The sequence below is a fragment of the Lemur catta genome, chromosome 1 (genome assembly GCF_020740605.2).
Source record: "Lemur catta isolate mLemCat1 chromosome 1, mLemCat1.pri, whole genome shotgun sequence".
NCBI lineage: Eukaryota > Metazoa > Chordata > Mammalia > Primates > Lemuridae > Lemur > Lemur catta.
The window spans coordinates 33,440,355-33,462,693 of record NC_059128.1 but is presented as its reverse complement, the minus strand read 5'-3'; the positions used below and the strand labels follow the sequence as shown (position 1 = coordinate 33,462,693).

Sequence of the window (22,339 nt, the reverse complement as noted above, 5' to 3'; positions counted from 1 at the left end):
TGCCTGGCACACAGTAGGTGCTCAATAAATATTAGTTTCCCCTTTCCTAGTGGACTCTCCATTTAAGCAATAAATTGCTTCAGGGCAGTTGAGCCCCCAAATCATTCATTTCTGGAATTTGGAGTAGCTTTGGTGAGTCCCCCCAACACGTTCTGTATGCTCTCAGGTGTCCCTGGGATACGGCTGGCTTCAACCTCTTGGTGCTGCCCTGTTTCTCTGGGACGTGATTGCTGCTAGAAGAGGCCCCCAGGGACGCCAGGCAGAGGCAGACCAAACCCAAGAATGTGACCATCTCAGGGTCAGGAAAGGACACAGCCTTTGAATCAGGTCCTCAGCGTCACAGTCACTGAATGACAGCACTGGAAGGGACCCTCCCGGAGGCACCTAGGTCGTGCCCCTTCCCCCATCATCTCCCGTTTTACAGCTGAGGAAACTGAGGCCCAGACTGGTTAAAAGTAGGGCTCAGTCAAGGACACATATGTTCATGCTAAGGCCTACCTGCCTGTCCCCCAGCCCTGGGACAACAGGACAATAACAGCTAATGTTCACTGGGTGCCTACTCTGCGCCAGTCGAGTCTCTGCACTGAAAAGGCCTCTTGCCATCATCCTCATTTTCCAATGGGGAGCCAGCTTGAGGAACTTGTGTGAAATTAGGATTGGAACTCAGGACCAGAGCCGAAAGTGGGCTTTTCCCATGTAGGGCTTTCCCAGGAGCCCCAGGCTGGCCCAGCGGGGTGCCCAGGACTCTCACAGGCCAGAGGCCAGGGCACCTCTCCCTCAACACACTGGCCTCCGTCGCCAAGGCTCTGTTGGTGGAGAGAGCCGGGAGCTGCCCAGGCCACCCCCACCCAGCAGCTCTCCCCACACACCTGTTGGATGCCTTCTTGTTGGGCCCCTCCAGGTCGTGCTTGCGGCCCAGGTAGCCCTCCATCTGCACGCTGTGCCCGTGGTCCCGCTGCGCCGGCAGCGTTGCGGGCTCGTCGCCCTCGCTCAGAGGCGTGTCCAGGACCTTAAAGAGGGGCTCCGAGGCAAGCCTCTCGTCCCCACTGGATTTCTCCTCCTGCCCGTCCTGGTGCTGCCCCGGTGGGGGTGGCGGCTGCAGGTCCTGAGGCCACGACCCCTCTTCTTCCCCCTGCTCGGGCAGAGGGGAGGGGCACACCGTTCTGGGCGCTCAGGCCTAGGGAAGGCTGTTCTCAGCAAGGCTGGGGGGTCAGCAGCCCCCCGACCATCCCCGGGGCCTGCTTCCTTTCTGCCCTGCGCCTCCTGCCACCCTGGCTCTCCCACAACCCGCTGTGGGCACCCAGCTGCTTCCCTAGCCTCGGCCCGCGCCTCTGGGTCCACTCCCAACCATCCCCCTTCAGAGGGAAGTGGGGGCCCCTCCCTCCCCTCTAACGTAGCGGCACCGAGGCACTCGGAGCGAGCCGAAGGGGCCCGAGTGATCCTCTCACTGCGGGGATGGGGTGCTGGTTCCAAGGCAGACCCTCCAACTGCATGACATGTGCAGCTCTGGTAAGATTTTATACGAAGAAGGTTCTGCTGCTTAAGACAAGTGTGAAAACCGCTCGTACTAGGATATGAATAGGAACTCCTCTGGGGCCTTCAAATTGTACCTAAAGCCCTAAAACTAAGGACACTAGGCCCTAAGTCTCCCCCCACCACCTTCCAAAGGGAGAATGCAGACCTTCCGTGGCCGTTATCAGATCTAACAAGTCCTCCTCCTGGGTTAGATGGGAATCTGTTGCATAGGACAGCGGTTCCTAACCCTGGCTGCCTTCTGCAATTTCGAAAACATACTCAAGCCCCACCCTGGAGATTCTGAGTTAACCCTTGGAGGGGCTCGGAGGGGGTGAACGCGTTGGTATTTGGCGATAAGCATTCCACAAGCTCTAATGTACAGCAAAGGCTGGGAGTGGCTGCTGAGGACGCATTGCCTGGGGGCACGCTGTGGTCTTACCCCTGCCCCTCCCTGTGGGGGCCAGGGTGACCCCGGCCCTCCCTGCGTCATGTCACGTGAGGCCTTGCTGGTCTGCCCACGCCCGTTGGGCAGGAGAGGGGGCTAGGAGGGTTGGCACCGCAGGGGGCAGCCAGCCTCCCGCCTGCAAGTAGGGCAAGAAAGAGGGGGTCTCCTCTGTGCCAAATGAGCACCAACAAAGGCAGCCTCGCTTGAGCCATCTGGCCAGAACACTGTCCCCAAGGCCTGACTGCTGGAAACCTTTCTGCATACGGTGGGAAGGTGCCCCAGGCAGGCTGTGGCTGGATGTCCGAAGGACCAGAGCCACCCCCGGCTCCTTTTCCTACTCTCTCTCCTCCCTGCCCCAACTGGAGCGGCAGAGGCCCAGAAGAGAGCTGTGGAGGAGAGGGAAGGAGCCAAGGAAGGGCAGACTGAGTTCTCCTTCCTGCCGTGGGTCCTTTGGCCCGTGGGTCAAACCCAAAATAGAGGATGGAGGGTGGGAGGACGTGGGCGCCATACTGGGTATCAGATTGAAACTTTAACTGAAACAACTGGGTAGACTTTTTAACAGCTGAAAGTGACCAGGGCCTGCCTGAGGTGGCATTAAGGAATGGGAAGGGGAGGCTCCATGGAGATGTTTGAAGGCAGTGGTTGGAAGAAAGATAAAGCTGGTCATGTTTGTATCCTGTCAAATTAGGACTGTTCAATCAACAGGGTATAAGTTAGGATTCTAGTAAGATTTCATTTAAAGGAAGGGTAATGTGCCTGGAAACGTTTGGAAACCACTGACCTAGTCTAACACTTTCAATCTATAATGAGAAAAGTAACGTTCAGAGAGGTTAAGTGACTTGCCCAAGGTCATACAGCTAATAGGTATAGGAGGCAATTAGGAGCTTGTGCTCCATTGTCTTTTCCCACCTTAGAGCCCCTTGAGGGTTGTGGCCAGGCCACACTGCTCTCTGCATCTTGCAGCATTTGTATCTCAGAGTGTCTGCAATGAGTGGAAACTCCACAAGGATCTGGAAGCCCCAAGCCCTGCCTAGATTGTCCTCCAGCAGGGAGGAAGGGCAGGAGTGGCAAGGATGGGACAAGGAGCCTGGGTTTGGGGTCCTTGTGTGGACCCAGTCAGGCCGACCCTCTGACTTGGGTAAACGGCTCGGAGATGGGTCCTTGATGCCGACAGTAAAGCCTCCTTTCCTCTCGCACCCCTCCAGCCTCCAGCCCAACTGGGCCTGTTCTTCCTCCAGGAGCGGGGATGCCAGAGGACGGGTGCGCTGCACTGCTGCTCCTGGTGAGGGCCTGAGCCCTGCCTGGCCCTGCCCTGGGGTCTCAGAGAAGATGCCGTAGCAGGCACAGGCAGGGAAGCCCACCGGACCCTCGAAGCCATGTGTGCCCCTCTCACCCAGCCTCGCCCTCCTGGAACTGGTTTTGCTAGAGAACCCTGTGTTTGATTTCTTCCTACACTTTTACTGCCATTCTTTTTTCCTTCCTTTAGGGAACTGTCCTCTGAAAATAAAGATGGATTTTGCTAGGGCTGAGTCCCAGCTCAATCCCACCTTCCTTCTGTTTCCTCTTAATGGATGTGCCGGCTCACATTCCTTGGCAGGGACACTCAGAGGCATGGCCTGGTCATGACTTGGCTTTGGAAACTAACGTTTTCCAACGTGTGCAAAGATTTCTCCTGTGTTCCTGTTCACGTAGAGACAATTTAAAACACACCCTGTGTCCCCCATCCTGAAGGCTGAGGCCTGAGGAGGAGGATCCAAGAATGAGGGTGGGAGATGAAGGGTATTTGGCTTTGGCAGGGCCTCCTTCCTCCCTGGCCGGGGGAGGGGACACAGATGAATAAGATGGGCATGGAATGAAAGTGGGGTGCAGGAGAGAGGGAAAGGGCTTTGGGGACCCATCCTTTCTTCTTAGCCCCAAGGAAGCCGGCCAACTCCCTGGGGAGGACAAGGTAGAACCAATAGGGCCTGGGGTGGGGGCAAGGGGCGGACAAGGGACTTCTGGAAGGCTCTGTGAGCAGAGCCAGCCCCTTCCCCCAGGCCCCTCCCTGCTCTCCCACCAGGGACCACCGGCAGATGCCCTGCTAAGAAGCCAACCCCTTCCCCACTGTACTCTTTGGAACTGTGCACACAGACCTCTCCAGGGCTCAGAGCCCAGGTGTTGGGCAGACACACCTGGAGTGAAAGTCCTAGCCTCCATTTGGGGGAAGGGAGAGAATCTTTAGCAAGTCACTGAACCTTCCTGACTCTTGATTAGAGAGCGTGATCCTAGTACGTACTTCTCAGGTGGTTTGGAGCATTTTGAAGTGAGGTAGCGTCTGTAAACACCGGCTCTATTATGATCCTTCACCCCTCCTACCCAGCACACCTCCCTCCCTGGGGCTGTGCTGAGCAATTATTGTGGCCGGTGTCCTATGCAGCTAGTGTGACGATCTCAAATGCCCTTCTCCCCTGGAGTGGGGGGTACTCGGGACTGAGAAATGCGGAAGGGGGAATCCTAGCTATTGGCAGGGAAGGACTCACCCCTCCTTCCTCAGCCATTTTCAGCTGGAGCATTCTGAGGCCAGGACAGGAAGGGGGTGACCATGTGAACAGCAAAAGCGGCCTGAGGCCCCACCACAAAGCTTGGGGGGCCCCAGAAGGAGAGGGCAGAAGTCCCCAGAGAGAGCCGAGGACAACAGTGTGCTACTTAGTGGAAGGTTCTGGTAATTCACAATTGGATTTTTGCAAAGAGCTCACAACTTTGTAAAGCAAAGACTTTGAGGAAGACTATCTCTAGGCATATATTCAGGTGGTCAAATCCTTTTCTGAAGAAAAACTATTTTTAAAAAATTACTCTTGGGGTTCTGACCTGCACAGGGAAGCACACAAGACAGTGGGGAGCAGGACGGAGGAGAGCCCAGGCGGCCTCCCTGCTCCAGGATCCTGACACAGGCATGTGTGTGTGTACAGATCTTCCTTTTGCAATTCAGAGGAGATAAGGAATTTCCCGGAGCCTCGTTCTCTAGCCATGGCTCTGGGAGGATGGAGGTAGGCCAAGAAGGGGGCCTTATTAGAGAAGCAGGCCCCCGGGGGAGGCTGGGGATGGGAGTGACTGAGGGTCGGGGAAGCTGATGTGAGAAAACAGATTCTCAGAGTTCTGGAGCTGGAAAGAGTCCTTGGGGCCACTGGATCCAGCCCTTCCTATTACCGATGGGAAAACTGGGTTCCAGGAGAGCTCAGTGGCTGGCTGGGATCGCACAGCACGTTAGTGGTAGAGCAGGAGCGAGAATCCATGGGTTCTGCTCCCCTGTCCACACAATGCCTCTCAGCCCTAAAAATGACACACCCAGGGCAGCTGGCTGCTGCCGGGCACACAGGGCGCTAAGAGGCTGGGCTTCAAGGCTGCCTATGGAGCACGCGAGAGGCAGGGACTGACACCTCTGTCTAGGCCAGATCTGCCAAGGACTTCCCCATTGGTGACAGGGGGACCCCAGGTCAGGCTGGTGGCATGGTTTGGGCTGGAGGGCCCACCTTACCCAGGCCCCCGTGCCAACAAGGTGGGAACAAGAGGGAAGAAGCAACAGTGCACCTGCTGCCCTGGAAGCAGGCCATGGTCTGAGGTGGAGACTGCCCGTCCACTGGGCAGGGGGATCAGTGGACAGAGGGCGCCAGGAGGGGTGGTGCTGGCTACTCATGTGGTGTGGTCGTAGGGACAGGCAGGCTCTGTCCAAAGGCACCGGACAGATGAGAGGACAGATGAGAGGACCTAAGCTTCCCCTCTAGCCTCGGTGCTGTAAGGGAAGAGCCTGCTGCTGCAGCCCTGAGGGCTTTAGAAGATGCAGATTCCAGCCACACTGCTGAGGGCTGCCCAGCACAGAGACACCACCCACAGGAGCCGGGGGACACTGTGAAGGAAGAAATTCCAGGTGTAAGGCTAGGGGCAGCTGGGAGGCTAGGCCCTAAGGGGTTGTGCCAGCCTGAGGGAGAACGGCCAGGGTGGGACTGGAGTAAGAGGGGCCAGGGTCTCTGGTTTGGGGGCCGGGCGGGGGAGGCAGCTGAGGGGAGCCGTGTGCACGGGCTGAGGGACACCAGGGAGGAAAGGGCACAGACAGGAGAGCCTTTCAGGGCCTCCCACGATTGCAGTCCCCCAGCAGGCAGAGGCCCAGGCTCCCGATCGGTGGGGGACGGCCACCTCCGAGCCTCTGCAGAGTCTTACACAGTCAAGCAGGTGTTGTACAAGCTTGACTTTTTAGGGTCCTGCCTTGCTAGGAAACTGGCTTGGGTGGGGGAGGCAGGCAGAGGGTTGGGGTCTCCTCCACAGAGGTGGGCAGGGTGGGCAAACCTCTCCCCTGGGGGAAAGGAGTTGGCGGTGTATTTCCAGGCTCAGCCAGCAGGTGGCGCAGGGGCCGCACAGACAACTAACTCTGGGCTCCCAGGAGAGAAAGAACCTGGCTCCGGACCACAGGGTCTTATAGACCCTGAAGATGCTCAGTGAACCCAGATATATTCACAGGCAACGAATGTCAGGGGCTTCTCTCTAAAAGTAATTCTGGTAAGTGAGAACCAGGGCCTGAGGATGCAACCCAGAAACAGAACGTTTTTGACTTTAGCAATGGGATGGATGATGTGATGATTGAGCCCAGACCGTGTGTACAGGGATCTCAAGGGGGCGCCTCCAGGAACGTTGGTTGGGGGGGGGGGTTGGTAATGGACATTAGAATTCATATGGAGGATGTTTCTTTTAAGAGATGAAGGACTGAGGTGGGAGATGGAGAAAAATGAAGGGACTTAAGTGATCACCTACTAGGTGCCGGATGCTCTACCTACGTCCTCCCTTCCAATCCTCCCAGCCTCTCTGCAAGGCAGGTCTGTGACTACCCCTAAGTTACAGATGGGGAAACTGGGGCTCCGGGAGAATGAGTAACCTGCCCACAGCCACACACCCAGATGGAAAGCTGAGGATGCAGGTCTGCCTGGCCCAGAATCTGTGCCCCCCCTACTGTATCCTGTCACAAGAGCGGGGGCCAGTGCCATCCCTCCAGATGAAGCACCTATCTGATGGGTTCACAGTCTAAGTGAGATGAGCCTGGTGTACGTAAGACACATGGCTGATGGATGGAGGCAGCATAATCACGTCAGAGCTGGAAGAGGGCTTGGGACCAGCAAGACCCACTGCTAGATGCCTTAGGCAGCCAAATGGTGCTGGGTGACTGTGGGCAGTGTCAGGGTGAGGGGGAGCTGGCCACTCCAGCAGCCAAGAACTTTGACGCTCTCCCAACGTCTGAGGTCTCAGTGCTTGTCCTCCTGGTGAAAGGGCTATCACTAGATGGGCTGAGAAGGCTGTTCAGAAGACAATTGTTTGCAAGAGAAGAAAAAGGAATGGTCTGTGGAGTGGAGAGCAGCCAAAGAGATGAAGGGATAGCCACTGAGGGTGACCAGGGACAAATGCCTCAGCTGTTTCTGAACAGGGGGAAGAGCCAGGGGGAGCTGAGGCTGGGGTGGATGGCGAGCGGACCCTGGCCTGCAGGCTGGGGAGGGGCTCTCACTAGAGGTGGGGTAGGGATCAGAACGGCTCAGCACTGCACCCCTAAGGTCCAGCTGTCTATCCAAGATGGCAACCAGGGGGCCTGGGCAAGATGAGAAAGCCACCAGGTAAAGGGAGTGAGGGAAGAGGGGAATGGCAGTGTGCACAGCCCCCTTTGAGACCCGGTCCATTGCCACCGGTGGGGGAGACAATGGGGTTTCCTCAGGAGCTGCCTTTACCATGCCCACCACCTGTGTGGTCTCTTCGGGCCCTGCCCTGGGGGGGCTGACGGCTGCTCAATCCCTCGGTGACCCTGATCCAGCCACTTAGCACTAACAAGAGAGGGTTAGAAGACACCAACTCCCCCACCCAGATCGACCACCCAGTGGTCACATCGTCAACTTCAAACCCATTTCTGAGATGCCTCTGATGCTGAGTCTCATCCTGAGACCATCGGTATCTGGGATGGTCTGGAACACAGCTGGAGAGAAAGAACTGAGGAAGAATCTTCAGAACAGAGGGGCCAGGAAGATGGAATCTGACCATAGCAGAGAGCAGGGCACACCCAGCAGCGGGCAGATGTCCAGAAAGAGCCTAGAGCAGGTTTCTCCAGGGAGCCGGTGAGCGGTGCCAGACTGCAGGCAGACACACCCCTGCCACGCTGACTCAGGCATCCTGGAGAGACAGGGCCACGCCCAGGTTTTGGGGAAAACTGACGTTCTTTCCAGCTGGGTCTGCCCTTTACGAACAAACATGGGATTTGCATTCACTGCAAAATGTCTGAAAGAGCGGCTCTTACAGGGAGAGGGGAAAGACTGGGAATGCTTGTTCAGGCAAGAGAAACACACCCGCTGCCTCCACACCCACGTCGCTTCCAGCCAAGGACACCAGAGCCTGGCCACTGGCCGCTCGTCAAAGCTCCCGGCTGCCCACCAGGGAGGCTGCTGCTGGGGGAGGTGCCCGGGTTGCCAAGGGCGACAGTGGTGCAGCCAGCCAGGCACTGGCTGAAAGGTGGTCCTGGCTGCAAACCCAGTGCCCATTCAGCCCCTAGGCACTGCCCCTCACATTTGCTGCTACTTCCCCAAAGCCACTCAACCTCTAAGATGACATACAGAAGGGAGAGGCGAGGACCTAGAGGCTGCACTCCCCCTGCTCAGTGCTAAGGAGAAGCCCAGTCCCCTACTCCGGGGAAGCTGGCCTCACAGGCAGTGCTGGGACATGGGAGCTTTCCCTGACATCCTGATGACAGGGCTGGCAGTGAGGGGCACCCAGCCGCTGCCTTCTGGGGTGGCCTCACGTCCCAGGGTCCTGCCTGCACTACAGGCTGGATCTAGCCTTGGGACTTGGAGACAGGCAGGGCATGTTTGCCCCAAACAGTAAGCCCTGACAAAGGAGACTCGTTATTGTCACAGACCCTAGGAACGCCAGTCCCTTTTCGGGATGTCACACACGTCATCACCGCAGCCCTGCTGGGTGAGTTTCTAGAGCGGGCCCTGCTTTGGTCCCCAGAGCAGGAATCGGGCACAGTCTAGGAGGACATCCCAGGCCTGCGGAGACTCACATTGTCTTCAATACCGTTCTTCTCCATGAAATCTGACTGAACTCCACCTCCTTCTGCCCCAGGAGGAAAGAGTGTCTCGCCACAAGTGTCACAGTAGGGCTTCTGCGGCACCCAGAGCCTGGGAGGTGAGGGACGCCTGGCAGGACCCCAAGCCTGTCCCAGAGCCATGCCCCAGGAGAAGAGACACATTAGTATCTGGGTCCCCGCAGGACCCTGGGCGCACTAACCTTGGCTGCAGCAGAGGTTCGACAGTGACAAAGTGACAAAGGCAAACACCTGGCCCTTTACCTCTTCTTACTCATCCCCGCCTCGCACCAGCCAGCACCTGGCAAACCACCCAGGGACCCCCAACCTAACAGCCAGACAAGAGCAGAGTGGGGGAAACCACATCTCCCAGCCCCTCCCTTTAATTTGCTACACTGCTGACATATGGGAACGTTCCAGACTTTCTGTAATCCTGCAGAGAGGGCTTTATAAGAGCAAGGAGACTTGGGGATTAGGTGATTTATCTAAATCATGCAGGAAGGTTCCAACAGAATTAGGGACTGGAACACTGACTGGGATGTCCTGACTTCCACTCTAGCCGTTTTGTCTTTTGTGAGTGACATTCTCGTTTCTTGTACGTGGCCTCACGTGCGCTTGTGCACTTACCTGTGTGAAGGGACTGGTTTTTACCAGAACATGCTCTAATGTGAAAAAGCGAGAGGTGAGGGAAGGCAATGGAATCGCACAAGGAGGTGCTTGAGGAAAGGTTGATGCGTGGAATGGTAGCCCGTCACCGCGTGTGCGAGAAGGGGCCTGTGGGGTGGGTGTCCTGTGGTGTGTGGCTGTCCAGACTGGGGCAAGGGCGCCTGGTCCACTGCCATCCGTGTCCCCAGCAGGAAGCCGACATGCACAAGTGAGGGGTTTGACACGAAGCGACACCGCGTGGATCTCTGCTATGGGGCACCAACACCAGACCACGCACACAGGACCAGCAGGAGAGCCACTGCCACCAGGGCCTACCCCAGAGAGAAGGCGCAGCAGACAGTGACCTTCCTGGGAGAGGCCTGTGGTTGTGCAAAGGAGCAGTCCCAGGGCAGAGGGGACGGGCCAGCGCTGGCTTTGTGAGGAGCCTCCCAGAGCCGGGCCGGGCTCTCCCAGCCTGCGTGGGCTCCGTCCTCCTCTCTCTCTGGTCAAAGGCTGATTGGGCACTAGGCCCCCCGGAGTTTCGTGGGTCCCCATGAAAACTTCAAGGGCTCAGAAAGAGAAGCGGCAGGAAGTCTGTTTGCACGAGGCTCTGGGCCTGGTGTTCATGTGATTCGCCGTCTGGTTTCTTTCTGGCCCCGGCACAAGCCAGTTTTCCCATCTGGTGGCGAGGCTGGCTCTCTGGAAGGGGTCTCCCCGTGGGCTCCCTCCTCCTTCCCCCAGAGACATACTCAGGTCCAAGCAGGTTTTATTCCCCCCAACCCAGTGACACTCAGCAGTTGGCCGGAGGCCGCTCTGATGCACACGTGGTACATTCGCGTGGACGCACACGACACAGACAGTGGTGGAGTCACTCGGGTGGTCACAAAGGAGCCCGCACACCGGGACACCGTGGCATGCAGACACACAGGGACACACAGCAGAAGCAGGTGTGGGCGGGAGGCGGGGACAGCCCCAGCCGTGTCTGCAGGCCATGCCAGCCCCCAGAGTTCTCGCTCCTTCTGACACGGGCTGTTGCTGGGAAAAGGGGGCTGGGATGCAGTTCACCACAGACAGGGAGGGGAGAGTCCCACGTGCCATCATGGGAGCTTCGGAGGGAACCGGGAGGGACCCTTTCGGCAGGAGCTCAGCAGTGCCCTCTGCTGGCCACAATGGGCTGGTGCAGCTCAGAGGCCTCTGGCCAGGCTGGAGGCAGCAGAGGGAGGTGTGGGGTGCACGCGTGTGCGTGTGTATGTATGCGTGTGTGTTTCTGTCTGTCTGTCTCACTCAGAGGGTACAGAGGGTGGGAAGGGCTGAAATCTGGGCCTACCAGCGATTCTGCACAGGGAGGGCTCATTATATATGCATTTTTCTGGGGTACCCAAAATTTCCACCTAGAATCCCCATCTTCCCAACCCTCACCTCCTGGAGGTTCCGGGCAAGCTCACCCGGGCACCTGGAGAGGTGGGATACATGGAGGATCTATTGCTCCCTTGAGCTCTGGCACAGCATGCCACAGGGGTACGTGCAGTGGTGAAGCCATGCAAGCTGCGAGCTGAATTGGTGCTTTCTCCCCCATTGGCTGCTCCCTAGAGTGGTCCCCTAAACCTCAGTCACAGCCTCCCAGGTTCCCCCCACGGTCCTCAGGGGCCTGCTCCAGGCACATGCCCTAGGCCTCTGGCCGCTGGTCTGTCTAGGTGCCCCCATCCCCTGCCCCTTCAGCCAGGCCCTTGCACACCCTCCTTTTCTGCAGGTTAGGGGACTGGCCCCTGCTACCCAACACGCTGGGCTTCTCTTCACTCCTGCGGGGCTCACTGACGCCCAGGCGTCAGGCCAGGGTGGTGGGAAAGGGCAGAGGGCTCTGCATAGAAGACAGGGACCTGCTGGAAGGGCGGCTGTCCCCACCTCACTGCTGAAAGTGCCCGTGGGTAGGGGACAGGATGAGACAGTCTAGTGGTATGTGTCTGTGTATGAGTGTGTGTGAGTGCATGAGTGTGTGTGTATGAGTGTGTGTGAGTGTGTGTGTATGAGTGTGAGTGTGTGTGAGTGTGTGTGTATGAGTGTGAGTGCATATGAGTGTGTGTGAGTGTGAGTGTGAGTGTGTATGAGTGTGTGTGTGTGTGTATGAGTGTGAGTGTGTATGAGTGTGTGTGTATGAGTGTGTGCATGTATGGAGGGGGCGCTGCACAGAGCAGAGTTACAAGGCAAATGGGAAAAGGGACTGTGTTCGAAAATGAATCATCTCTGGATACACTGTCTCCCCTGATGTGGATGGTCATATATTTATACAATAAAATTTATTAGACTAGATAAAACCAAACTAATAGAGTCATGTCAGTGGACTGGCATGTCAGTTTCTTCTGGGTTGAAGGGAGGAGGGGAATTATTCTGAGAATTAAGAAAACCTAAGTAAAAAAGTAGACTGGTCTGAACTAGGTGTGTGGCGGTGCCCCGGCTGAGCCTAGTAGGGATGAGCAGGCTCTGGCAGTAGTGACTCCCAGGAACTAGACAATTGGGACAGGAAACTGACCGGGGACGTTCTCTCGGTGGCTGCACGGTGAACTCGGGGACCCTCCCCTGCTGTCTCGCCTTCCTCCTCTTGAGGCCTAAGGAAGATACAGCCTCTTCTTAAAAACAAGTACCTCTGAGGCCAGCGACACCCCCACGGCTTGGCTTCCACCCGCACCCCAGGGAGTGTGTCCCACGTGTCTCCCTGTCCAGGCATCCCGGCGGCCTGCAAGGTCTCAGCAAGGAGCCGCCCCAAGGCTTCATCGGAAAAGCCAAGGCAGATACTTCAGAAATGAGCCAGGTTCCCTGCAAAAGGCCTGTGGGGCCTGGGCTCAGGTGGTTTGTTTCAAGGGGGGACCCTCTACCGTCCCTGCTCCCACCACCCCTCCTCCTGCGCCAGCCCTTGTGGGGGAACCTCCTCTGACTTCGTGCTCCAGACACTCTGGGCTTCTCTGACAAGTGGCCCAGGTGACAGGGCGAGTATGTCTTGTTCCAACGTCAGGTTTCTGAAGAAAAGCACTCCTGCCCCTTTGGCAGAGCACGCGGTGCCTGGGACACACGGCCCCTACTCACCCAGTCTCCTCCGCGGGTCGCTCTGGGGTCTGGCGCTCTTTAAGCTCAAGCTGGGGGAGGAAGAGGCCGGGGGTCAGGGCGGCTGTGTTCTCAGACCCTGTCTAGATGCGCCCCTCACCCCAACACACTCAGCACTGGTTCCTCCCGGGCCAGCCCCTCTGTCTTTGTGCTCCTCAGTCACCACCTCCTGCCACTTGTCTTTGCTTCCCACCCTCCCCGCTGGCCAAGCTGTTCCACCACCCTAAGTACCTAATATAACTGGCCTAGAGCTCCTGGCCCGAGACCCCAGGCACGCTGCGGCCCCCCGAGCCTCCCAGCGCGAGCCCTGCTCACCGTGGTGGGCTTCTCCAGGGCTGCAAAGCGCTCCGCCCAGGTGGCCGTGGATTTCTCGAAAGCCTCGTGCCTCTTGATGAGCTTCTCCACACTGTCCACCGTGTGTCCAAAGTCCCGGCTAGCCAGGTAGGGCTCCTGGGCAATCAGCCACGCCTCGGCCACGGACGCATCCCTTGAGAACTGGCACACCTCCAGCACTGCCACAGGGAACAAGCCACGGACCCACTTAGCACCAAGCAGTCCACTCCCACCAGGGCCTGGGGGTAGCTCAGCAGCAGACTTGGGAGCTGGCAGTCAGGTGGCCTACACAGGTGCCCTAAACTGCATGGACATCCTGCTGCCAGAGGCCACCCTGTCCCCACTCTGGGCCCCCAGCCCATCTCCATCAATAGCTGTCTTTTTTTTTTTTTTTTTTAATTTTTTTTTGAGACAGAGTCTCACTCGGTTGCCTGGGCTAGAGTGCCATGGTGTCAGCCTAGCTCACAGCAACCTCAAACTCCTGGGCTCAAGCAATCCTCCTGCCTCAGCCTCCCAAGTAGCTGGACTACAGGCATGTACCACCATGCCCGGCTAATTTTTTCTATATATATTTTTAGTTGGCCATATAATTTCTATTTTTAGTAGAGACGAGGGTCTCACTCTTGCTCAGGGTGGTCTTGAACTCCTGAACTCAAACGATCCACCCGCCTCGGCCTCCCAGAGTGCTAGGATTACAGGTGTGAACCACCGCGCGCCCAGCCAATAGCTGTCTTTTTAAAACAAATTAATTAGGAAAAACTCTTCTTTGAAAATAAGAGATAGTTTAGATGTCTCTCTTTGAGAAGCTGTCTTCAGCCCTGAATATTCTCTTTGCAGCCCTGGGCTGTCTCATATAATCATAGACAAGGAGCCATGGGGACCAGTCTGGGCCTTCTGGGCTCATAGGTCCTCGAGCGGTGGGCTTTCTCTACCTCTCCCCAGCATCCGCTGCAGGAGGACGAGCTCCTTCTGTGCCCAACACTCCTCAGAACAAACATCTGGGACGCAGAGCCTTACTTTGACACCTCCCCAGGCCGCAGCTCTGCAGGGACAGCAGCTCAGGCATGGGGCTATGGGCAGGTGGGCAGAGGGCGGACTGGGAGTGGGGGCACGCTGGCTGGCTGGAGGTAGGCTTCCTGACGCATGTCTGCTCCATCCTCTGCGCGGACCACCAAGGCCCCTGGCCCAGAGCCCTGCCTACAAGTGGTGCTATGGTGGCTTCTCTAGGCAGTGGTGAAAATCCACTCCTTGTGACATCTCCCCCTTCCCTTCCTGCAGCAGGGTCTGGCCCCTGCCCCCAGGGTCCATGGCTGCCGGGCCGCACTCACACATGTGGAGCCGCTCCCTGCGGGCCTCCCACTTCTCATTCATCTCCTTCCTCCTGGACATCACCTGCTGCAGCTTCTCCCGGATCTGTGGGGAGGGAAGCGAGAAAAGCTCAGGCTTTGGTCACCCTCCTCCCTGTCTGAGGCAGTGCACAAATGGATCCTGCAAAGAATGCCAGGTTTGGTCACACAGTTCTGGCTGCAAGTCCTACCCCTTGCCAGCTGTGCAGCCTTGGGCAAGTTACTTAACCTCTCTGAGGCACATGTGCTGCACTTATAGAATCGGATTACCAACTCCAGAGCGTGTGCACACGTGGGTGTGAGCGAGGCTGTGAGCCTGCGCTCCTTTACGGAGCGGCCAGCTCCTCGTGGCAGGGAACGGGCTGGGCGTGGCTGTGATTCCCGAGTCTGCGTGCACCCCGATCTCCAAGAGTGAAAGAAAGACAAGCTCCTCAGAAAATGCACAGCCCACAGCTCCCTCGCAGCAGGCTGCCTGGCTGACGAGAGTGGGGACAAGGGGAAGGAGGGGATCGCTCTGTCCCTACGGTCCCTCTCACCTCCTCTGAGGCCTGGTGCTGCCGCTGCAGCAGGGACTCGCCGAGCTCCAGGCAGGCGCTGAAGTTCTTGCTCCGGGTTTCGATCTCCGCACTGATGCCCTGGTGATACTTCATGAGCAGTTCCACGGAGGAGACATCCCTGGGGGCAGGAGGACAAGGGTGGGAGAGGCAGTTTGGGAAGAGGAAACTCTGGGTCACTCTGGCCCGCGTGAGTCCCAAGGAGAGGGGCCACCGCTGGACAAGGGCCGCCTGCTCAGCCTCACTCCCTCCGCTCTCTCTGGCCACCCAGGAAGTCCCCTGCCAGCCCAGCCCCAGAAGGAACACTGATGCCCTCGTGTGTTCCGCTGCTCAGTGGCCAGGGCACGGGCAGTGGGTACAGGAACCTCAAAAGCAGCCTGGGAATACTATTCAGCAATAAAAATGAAGTGTTGATTCACGTTACAACAAGATTCGCGGATGGACTTTGAAAACGTTAGGTTAAGTGAAAGAAGCCAGGCACAAAAGACCACGTTGCACGATTCTGTTCATATGAAATGTCCAGAACAGGCAAATCCAGAGAGACAAAGAGCAGAGAAATGGTTGCCAGGAGCTGGGGGGAAGAGGGAAATGGGGGTGACTGCTCATGGGGACGGGGTTTCCTACTAGGGGGATGAAAACCTTCTAAACTTAGACTGTGGTGATGGCTGCGTAACTGTGAGAATACTAAGGCCCACTGACCAGTACGGTGTCTCTCCACAAAGATGTTGAAGGTGAAAGGACACCCACCAGGGACAGGCACCCGGGGGGCGGGGGACAGAGATGGGCCTGTAATAACTGCTAAACTGCCCCTGCCGGGGTGCCCACCGCCCAGGTGTCTGCCCCATCTCTCAAGAATAATCAGCTCCTTCCTGAGTCTGGGGGGACGGTCCCCACGTCCCGCGGCTGGGGGAAGAGTGAACAGTCTTGGCCCTGCCCTGTGTTGGCCATGTGAGTCCCTTATTTTCCCTGACAACAGTGGTCACTATCCCTGTTGGAAAACCCAAAAGATGTCTTTCTCCCCACACTCAGGACTCCCCTCACTCTGACATGGCCGGTCCTCCCACCGAGCCAGTCCATCTCCGGCTGTCCCCAGCCTCGGGCGCCCACAGCAATCCCCACGCACCCAACAGGTCAGGACCGTCCCCCAGGGAGGGGCCCCAGTGTGGCACCCTGGCCTCCCCGCCTCCCCTGGCACTGAGTGGGGCTGCCTCGAGGACGTCCCCTCACCTGGGCCTCTCCTGCGTCTCAATCTGCCGGATGATGCTCTCCATCCAGGAGAGGAGGTCGCGGGCCATGCTGAAGAAGCGGAATTTGTCCGCCGTGTCCACCAGCTGGGTGCGGCGCCCGGCGCAGGCGTCGAGCAGCGCCTGCCACGCGGCGGACACCTCCTGCTCCTTGTTCTGGATGGCTTCTGCCTTCTCCGCAGCATACGCCGTCTGCAGGCGGGTGGCCACATCCTGGAACTGCTGTACCTGTGATGAGGAGAGAGCAGACCCTGTCCCCTGGGCGGCTCGAGCCTCGGCACGGAAGGGCATCTTTCTCCCCCGGCTTCCCTCCCCGCTGGAAGGCAGGGTCTTCAGCCTCTCCCAGCAGGCGCTGCAGGAGAAACCTCCTTGCTTTGACGCCTCTGCCCACCCAAGCCATCACTTGCACTTTGTGGGGATTTGGGAGTGAGAGGGACTCTGCCCTTCCATCTCCTCAGAAGTGCAATAATGACAGTAACTATGTACCAGGCACCGTTCCGAACACTTTCTATTTATTAACGCCCTCCATCTTTACAACCCCATGAAAGAGGCACTCTCACTGCCCTGAGATGAGATGAGGAAGCTAAGTTACTGGCCCCATGTCCCTCACACTAGCAAAAGGCACAGCTGGCATTGGCACTGTGTCCTGAGTCCCTATTCTTAACCACTCTGCACACTGCCTCTCCCAGGAAGGGGCTGCACCAGATCCTGACTGGGGTGGCCCCAGGGACAATGAACTCTCACTCCTGTGGCCTCAGTGGGGCTACCTGTCTCAGGGGCTCTGGCAACCCCAAGCACAATAGCCACATACCAGGCCCCGCCTCCTCCTGGAGGACAAATCACTGAGAGGTCCCCTTTTGGGTCCAACTTACCTTGGTGTTTTGTCCCCGACCCCCTGGGCTGGCCCAGGACTGCACAGCCAGCCCACCTCTCCTACCACTCTAAGCCTGGGGAGCCCCTGGTAGCTGGGGCCCCTTGATTTGTCCTTTCTATCACACCGAGCTCTGGGGAACCCTTGGGATCTGTGGAGGGGCCTCTGGAAGCACCTTAGTGATGGGGGAAAGGGTCTAATCAGCAGATCTTGGGGTTCCTCCAGCTTCCATGTGGAAAGGCTGAAGCACCTCGTGGCTAAGCACATGGGATCTACAGCCAGGCCGCCAGGGTCCAAGTCCTGGCTCCACTGCTGCCTGCAGGTTCTGGGACAACTTACTGACCCTCCACAGCTCACTTTCCTCATCTACAAAATGCAGACAGTGCTAGTACCTACCTCAGAGGATGGCCACGAGGGTCCAGTGACTACATATGTCACTCAGAACAGTGCCTGATGCCAGGACAGCGCTATGTATGTGTTCGCTAACACTACTGTACAGCTAGGGGACATCGTAAGGTATTTTATGCTTTGGCTTTCTGCGAGGATTCGGTTTCAAGAACTACTTCTGAAGCTAAAGAGTCTCTGAAAGCCACTGCTCCCTGCCCTGAGCTGCTGGCTCCCTAAGGAGGCAGAATCTCCTGGTACCCATTTAGAGCTGTCCCCTCTGGAAGCCAGGTAGGGCCTGACCCCCAGCCCCGGGAGCTGGCCATGGGGAAGCCACGGAAGCCGGAAGGCACCTGCATGCCCAGCAAGTGGAGCTCCCGCTCGAAGGCCGTGTGCACCCGGTGGAAGGACTCGGCCGTGCTGGCGTCCAGCCCCACGTCCTCGGGCAGCTCGCGGTGCTTCTCGTTGATGAGGCCCAGGATCTCCGTGCCCGTGTAGAAGTAGCGGTGCCAGTCGTAGGAGGCGGCCAGCAGCTGCATGTGCGTGTCGATGAGCTCCAGCAGGTCTGCCCACATCTCGTTCAGCCCGTCCTTCCACTCTGCGAGGGTGGCCGCTTCGCTGTGGCCCGCGTCAATGAGCCGCTCGATGATGGCATTCATGTTGTCCACCCGCTCCTGCCCAATCGCCCCTGTCTCCCGGGCAAAGTCCCGGAACTTGTCCCGGAGCAGCTGGACAAGGGGCAGACAGAAATGCACTTATCAGGGCACAGGGGCAGGTGGGGGCCACCAGCTGAGCCCTAGACTTTTGCCGGTGGCAACCACAGCACCTGGGGACATGCCCTCACACCTTCCCCAGGGAAGCCTGAGCCCGCTGGTCACACCTCACACAGGTGTGACCGCGTCCTGTGCAGCACTCTGCAAGTGGCAGGGGCGCGTGTGTGTCTGGAGTGCTGGCTGGCCGCGTCTACTGCCTTGCAGGAAGACGAAACCAGCGGGAGCTATGACTACTCACAGTGACATGGTCAAAGTCTTGCCCCGTTTCTTGGGAAGAGGCCACCAGCTCCTTCTCTGAAATCCACTGTTGCAAGTCTTCCGTCTCCCTCTTCACCTGGAACCGGTGGTATTTGTCCTCCAGCTCTCGCTTGCGCGTCTCCGCCGTGTCCTTCAGCTTTGCATACTGCTTGTCCACTTGCCCCTGCAGTCTGATGATCTGTTCCCTGAATGCAAAGCAAGAACGGCCTCAGAGACGCCCGCCAAGCACCCAGAGCAGCAGCTCGGAGGAGCCGACCTGCTGCTCCCCAGCCCCCGGCAGGGTCAGGTGGGGAGTGAAGCTCAGGAGAATCACAGGGGCTTTGCTAGGGGAAGGGCTAGGGAGAGAAGGAGCCACCCTGAGACCAGGATGCCTCAAAGGATGACAACCGGGTCCTGGAATTCTGCCCTGGAGGGGGGCGTCTCTCGGCACCTCTCACTCTGGGAAGCTCGCAGAGACAAGTGCAAATGCTGAACTTCTCCATTATTTTCCCAAAGAGGCTGAAGGAGCAGCGCTGTCCGAGCCGGGCTCCAGCAGCAGGGGCCCTGCTTAGTCCTTAGGGAGGGACAGGCTGTACCCTGGGCTCAGACCCAGGAGCTCCCTGGGAGATGTCTGGGAGCTGCTGAGGGTCCGCCATGGTGGGTGCGTTACTGGTGGCTGAGCACAAGGCCCTGACTGGGGCGCTGTGTGGTCCCTGCCCTCCCATTTCTGCGGAATGCACATCCACTGTCTGGGTGGACAGAGGGGCTCTGCCTTCCCTCCCACAGAATGAGTCTGCTGCGACACCGTGAGGTCCTGAAGTACCTTCTGGACCATAAAAAGCAAAGCAAAAGTGGTCTTTAGTGTCTCTCAGCATATTCTAACTCTTTGGAAGACTGGAGCCCTCAGTCCACCAAGAGGGTAGTTTTGCTACTCCCTTCCTGGAACTTTCTGCAAACCAGGGCCTAGTTGGCCTAGTTTGAAGTTACACAAAACCAAGGCGTAAAATGAAATTGGGCCAACTGACAGTCCCGAAGCAGTTTTCTCAAAGCCTATTTTTTGGGAAAACTGCTCCCATTTTTCTCTCTTAGGCCTGCAGGGACACTGGCCGGTGAGCCTGCTGTGCCCACGCCCTGGCCAGGGGTCCCCAGGAGGCGTACACACCCCTCGGGGTGGCCTGCGGACAGCAGGCTCTGGGCGCGGCCGGCCAGCTGCTTGATGTTCCTCCCGTACTCCTCCACCGCGCGCTGCTGCCGCAGGTGCCGCTTCAGCATCACGATGGCGCCCTCTTCGTCCTAGGGGCAGCGGCGTGTCAACGCCAGGGCTCAGCCCGCCACGCTCCCTCCCTTGGCAAGTTACAGCCCAGCTCCTGGAGGTGGCCAGGCAGGAGGACAGCCAGGCTTGCAGGGCCCCACGGGACAGCCGTGCGTGTTCCCTCTCTGTGCTCTGATTGCCCGGCACAGAGCCCACGGCAAGAAAGGCAGACAACTCCCGGGTTAGAGCAAAGCTAAGCGGGCAGAGGGCAGCCTGTGCACCTTGGGGGTGAGCTCGAGAGAGTCCACGGGCGCCTGTGCCACTGCCCACGGCTGCCTGCTCCAGCCCTTCCTCTCCACCTCGGTCCCCTGCCCGGCACCCCCCCCGCCCCCACCCCAGCAGACCTCAGGGGTCTCGGTGGAGCCGACATAGAGCTCCTGCTCGCCGATCCAGGCCTCGGCCTCGCCCGCGTCCAGGTAGTACTGCTGCGCCTCGTTGGCGTCCTGCAGGTGCTGCAGCCGCCCAGCTGCTGCCTCCCGCAGCCGGTCCCACGAGCTCTGCAGGTGTCCCAGGCGCTCCTCGAGGTCCTCGCAGTCAATCTCCGCTGCTGCCACCAGCTGCTGCCCTCTCTGTAGCACGTCCTCCACCCGCGGCGCGTGGCCCTGGATCTCGTTCTGCAGGGTCTGTGCCAGAGGGAAGGGCTCGGGGCAGGGCCTCCTCACTGTGGGGGGTCAGGGGCCGCTTCCCCTGGGCCCCCCGCACGCCTCTGGTGGCCACTTGGCAGCAGGTGCCAAGCCTTTCCTGCACACCATCCTCTAGCCCTCAGGCGGCCCGCTGAGATAAGCACCTGGAAGCGGGCAGTGAGCGGCACAGCCAGGTTTGAACACAGCTCTGCCTGACTCCAAAGCCGTGCTCCTGACGGTGCCCCGCTCTTTCTGTGCTCAGCAGAGCTCGATTTCTCAGGTGTATGTGTTGGAGGAAAGGAAATGGCCTTTTTGATATTTTAGCAGCTTTCGTTCCATACAAAAGAAGAGTTGATGTCTGCCTCTTGTTCAGGGTCTCGGGTTTTGTTTCATTTTTCCCAATTTCTATTCTCGAATATTTTGTGAGCTATTATTTCTTGTTTGAGCCTTCTTTGGTCACCAAAGTGGACTTTTCCTCCCACTCTGGTGACTGGGTCACCTTTTTCTTCAGGAGGCCCTGACACATGTGCTATTTACTTTTGGGGTCCTGGGCCAAGGCCAGCTGCTTCCTACATGTGGGCTCTTGGGCTCCTTCTACCTCGTTTCCTACCTTTCTACAATTTCCTCCTGGCCTTTACCACCACCTGGAAGGCAAGGGGAAGAGCAGTCCACGTGGGCGGGGCAGGGACTGCCAGCGTTTAAAATACATACAAATCAGTCTCATCCACAAGCCACCTAACCTGCTGAAACGCATCTTCACACTTTATGCTCAGAATCTTGACTTTGACAATTTCCCGTGGTCTCTGCAATTGCCTTCAAACAACCCATTTTCAGCTCCATTTGCCTCTACTTTCCTGGAGATCTTATGACCTCTGCATGGTGCCCTAATTTAAGCAATTACTTTCTAGTTTCCTGTGCGGGATGCTTGCTTATGATGTTTTCTTCTCTGTGTTCATTCATTCAAAAAATATGTATGAAGTTCTTTCTATGTATCAGACCCTGTCCAAGGCAGTAAGAAGAATATGAAACGAGGTAAACAAAACTGCTACACTCACCAAGTTTACACTCTGGTGGAGGAGACAGCAGGTAAGCATGTAAACAAATGAATACATAAAGGGTGGGTCTTCCTCTCTGGGGGCCATGAGGAAAATACAGCAATGGGATAAAGAGTGTCTGTGGAGCTGTGGTCGTCACTTTCGCTAAGGGAGTCAGGAAGGCCTTTCTGAGATGACTCGAGTGAGACGTGAATGATGAGAGAAAGGCAACCACACAAAGATCTGTGGGTGTGTGTCCCAGGCAAGAGGACAGAGCAAGTGCAAAGGCCCTGGGGTGGGAACAAGCCTGGACTGTCTGAGGGCCAGAGAGGGGGCCAGAAGAGTCCCCTGACAAGACATGAGATTTAGAGGGAGGTAAGGGCCAGATCAGGCAAGGCAGTGGTTCTCAACCCTGACTGCCCATTGACTAATCCAGGAAAAGATACAGCTAGGGCCCGATGTTCAGAGGTCCTAATCAATTGATCTGAGATGGGACCTGGGCATTTATCTGTTTAAAAGTTCCCTAGGTGATTTTAGTGTGCAGGCAGGGGTGAGAACCACTCATGTAGCAGGATGTGTGCTAATTGCAGCAGGTAGCTAAGTCCCTGACCAGCAACATCAGCGTTACCTAGATCTTGTTAGACATGCAAATTATCAGGCTCTGTGCCCAGAGTTTGATTCGGTGGATCTGGGGTGGCGCCTGGTCAGTTGTGTTTTAACAAGCCCTCTGGGTGGATGACTTGGAAATTGGAGAACCACTGCAATAGAGGGTTTCAAGTCAGGAAATGACAAAATTGGATTTATGCCTTAGCCAGGTGAGCCTAAAATAGTTTCCACTAG

The 22,339-nt window shown here is 57.6% G+C and overlaps 1 protein-coding gene across 3 annotated transcripts in view; it reads right to left on the bottom strand.

The window, feature by feature from the left end:
• Positions 1 to 22,339, bottom strand: part of SPTB (spectrin beta, erythrocytic) — a 67,069-nt gene that overhangs the window by 5,034 nt on the left and 39,696 nt on the right. The window contains exons 22-32 of one of the 3 annotated variants that reach the window (XM_045565694.1): positions 20,187 to 20,465; positions 19,693 to 19,823; positions 18,532 to 18,736; positions 17,874 to 18,248; positions 16,249 to 16,493; positions 15,004 to 15,142; positions 14,450 to 14,534; positions 13,104 to 13,300; positions 12,771 to 12,820; positions 12,220 to 12,295; positions 870 to 1,132 (exon numbers count right to left, since the gene is read on the bottom strand). In XM_045565694.1, coding sequence (XP_045421650.1) covers positions 870 to 1,132; positions 12,220 to 12,295; positions 12,771 to 12,820; positions 13,104 to 13,300; positions 14,450 to 14,534; positions 15,004 to 15,142; positions 16,249 to 16,493; positions 17,874 to 18,248; positions 18,532 to 18,736; positions 19,693 to 19,823; positions 20,187 to 20,465 — 2,045 coding nt within the window. The remainder of the gene's footprint in view (positions 1 to 869; positions 1,133 to 12,219; positions 12,296 to 12,770; positions 12,821 to 13,103; positions 13,301 to 14,449; positions 14,535 to 15,003; positions 15,143 to 16,248; positions 16,494 to 17,873; positions 18,249 to 18,531; positions 18,737 to 19,692; positions 19,824 to 20,186; positions 20,466 to 22,339) is intronic. The other 2 variants (XM_045565704.1, XM_045565711.1) reach the window with 2 other exon arrangements.